This window comes from Aplysia californica, unplaced genomic scaffold (assembly GCF_000002075.1).
Source record: "Aplysia californica isolate F4 #8 unplaced genomic scaffold, AplCal3.0 scaffold00398, whole genome shotgun sequence".
NCBI classification, from domain to species: Eukaryota; Metazoa; Mollusca; class Gastropoda; order Aplysiida; family Aplysiidae; genus Aplysia; species Aplysia californica.
In genome coordinates this window covers 671821-674063 of record NW_004797668.1, presented here as the reverse complement: position 1 = coordinate 674063, position 2243 = coordinate 671821, and the positions used below count along the sequence as shown (strand labels likewise).

The window sequence follows — 2243 nt, the reverse complement described above, 5'->3', positions numbered from 1 at the left end:
TGTGTGTGTGTGTGTTTGTGTGTGTGTGTGTGTTTGTGTGTGTTTGTGTGTGTGTGTGTGTTTGTGTGTGTGTGTGTGTGTTTGCGTGTGTTGACTTGCTTACACCAATGTATTATACATGTGTTCATGAAAGTTCTCTTCGTGCGCTTAACGCGATCATACACATACCCTAACTCGTACTGAAGGTGAGAGAAGTCTCTTCTGTAGGCCTATTTGACAAAAACACGTTGTGAGTTGTTGGCAGGTGTTCTAGTGTTTCTTTCTTCCCCATCAACTATCTATCTTCTTATCTTCCCTCCTTCATCTCTCTGTACATGTGATACTCTCTAAGCAGAAACACGTCAAATCTTCGGCATTTGTATGACCTATTATTTGTGTTGCAAGTGCCGTAAAACTCTAACTCTTACTATAACTTTAAAAATGATGAAAAAACTCGTCGTGTATCCCTCCTCAGGCAGCCCGTACTTAAACTTCTGCGTGGCCGGCGCGGTAGAACTTCCGGCTTACGCCATTTGCATTTTGCTGCTGAACCGTGTGGGTCGCCGATGGCCGCTCATCATCTCTATGTACGTCGGGGGCGTGGCATGTATCCTGTCCGGCTGCATACCCACGGAGGGGAACAGTAGTAAGGACAAGGCTCAATTGTTGTTGTTTGTTGTTGTTGTTGTTGCTGTTGGATGTAGTGGTGGTGGTGTTTTTGTTGTTGTTGGATGTAATGTTGGTGGTGGTGGTGTTTTGTTGTTGTTGTTGGTGGTGGTGGTGGTGATGTTGTTGTTGTTGTTCATGTTGTTGTTGATGATGATCATTTTCCCTGGAAGGTAGACGGGATGTTGGTGCTGGGGGTTGGGGTTTGGGTTGGGGTTGAAGCTGGGGGTGTGGTTGGGGTTGTGGTTGGGATTGATATGGTTGAGGATTGTGGTTGGGATTTGGGTTGGGGTTGGGGTTGAGGCTGGGGGTGTGGGGTGTGGTTGAGGTTAGGGTTGAGGTTGGGAATGGATGGAGTTCGGGTGGGGGTTTTGGATTCTGGTTTGGGAATTGGGGGGTTGGGGTTAGGGTGTGTGGTTGAGGCTGGGATTCGGGGTTGGGATTTTGGGATTTTGATTTTGGGATAGAATCTATGGGTAAGGAATTCTAAATTGTGTCGATCGGGGCGTAACAGACCTACAATTACATTCATTTCCAGCCATGGAGACGTTGACTGTTGTACTGGCGATGATAGGCAAGTTTGGCATCACGGCGTCGTACGGCATCATTTACCTGATGGCAGCCGAGCTTTTCCCGACAGTCATTAGGTAGGTTAATCAGTTACTTTATTTAGTTGGGTTTTTTTTTCCAGATCAAATATACGCATGATAACAAATTGAAATGTCACAGAGAAAGACCAATTCTAATTACACCTAAGAAATCCAAATATACATGAGACGTCATAAAAAGTCCTAGTAATAATGTAACAGTAGCAAGTTTAAATGTAAACATTGGATTTTCAAATAATGAGTGCATTTGATCTGCATCCTCCAAAAAAACAAAAACAAACAAAAACAACAAAGAACAACAACAACAAAACAAACCCAACAACAAAAAACTACCATACATTATATTTTTTATTCTGCTTGTACCGACGGTAGTTCTTTTTATTTTTAAGAATGTGTTTTTACACTCCTATCAATACAATTTAGATAATTTAGGTCTTGACTTCCGGGTCAGGATCAATTCGGGCTGAACTGAAATGGATAAGATTTACAGCATCCGAGCAGAAAGACCAAGATACTCGAAAAGAATTTTCTACCGTACTCGGGAATCGAACTCTGGTCTCCTGCATACGACAATGAATCATGGAGCGTGTCGTGTGTGTAACCGCTACACCACTGACACCAGTGTACCATTAGATACCGCGGGGAGAAACAGTAATGTTTGCGAGTCGACGAGTGGCTTGAAGAGCGCACAGTCGTGGACTCTGAGTGAGCGTGACACTTCCTTCTCTATGAAATACGCCAATTCGTGTTTTTAAGCTAATTTGTGCAAGATGGTTCAAAATGTGCTGCAACGCAAAAACGCAACATTATCTTTGTTTTAATGCTGATCGGACATACTGACTGCCAGCTGTTCAGATAATATGCTGGGTTCACAATTTAAAGGTTGAAAACATTTTTTTTTTCTTTCAGTTTTTAAATCGGTGGTATCGGTTGCGTAAATTTTTTTTTTATCTGTCTGGATACGAATCATCAAAATAACACCCTCTCTCC

General features: G+C 42.8%; 1 protein-coding gene across 1 annotated transcript in view; it reads left to right on the top strand.

Annotated features, from left to right (window-relative positions):
• The window catches only part of LOC101852947 (organic cation transporter protein), a gene marked incomplete at its 5' end in the record, with an annotated part of 3264 nt that extends 1687 nt beyond the window's left edge, over window positions 1-1577 (top strand). The window contains 2 exon segments of the mRNA XM_013085692.2: window positions 455-625; window positions 1184-1577. Coding sequence (XP_012941146.2) covers window positions 455-625; window positions 1184-1296 — 284 coding nt within the window.
• Between the last annotated feature and the right edge of the window lie 666 nt (window positions 1578-2243).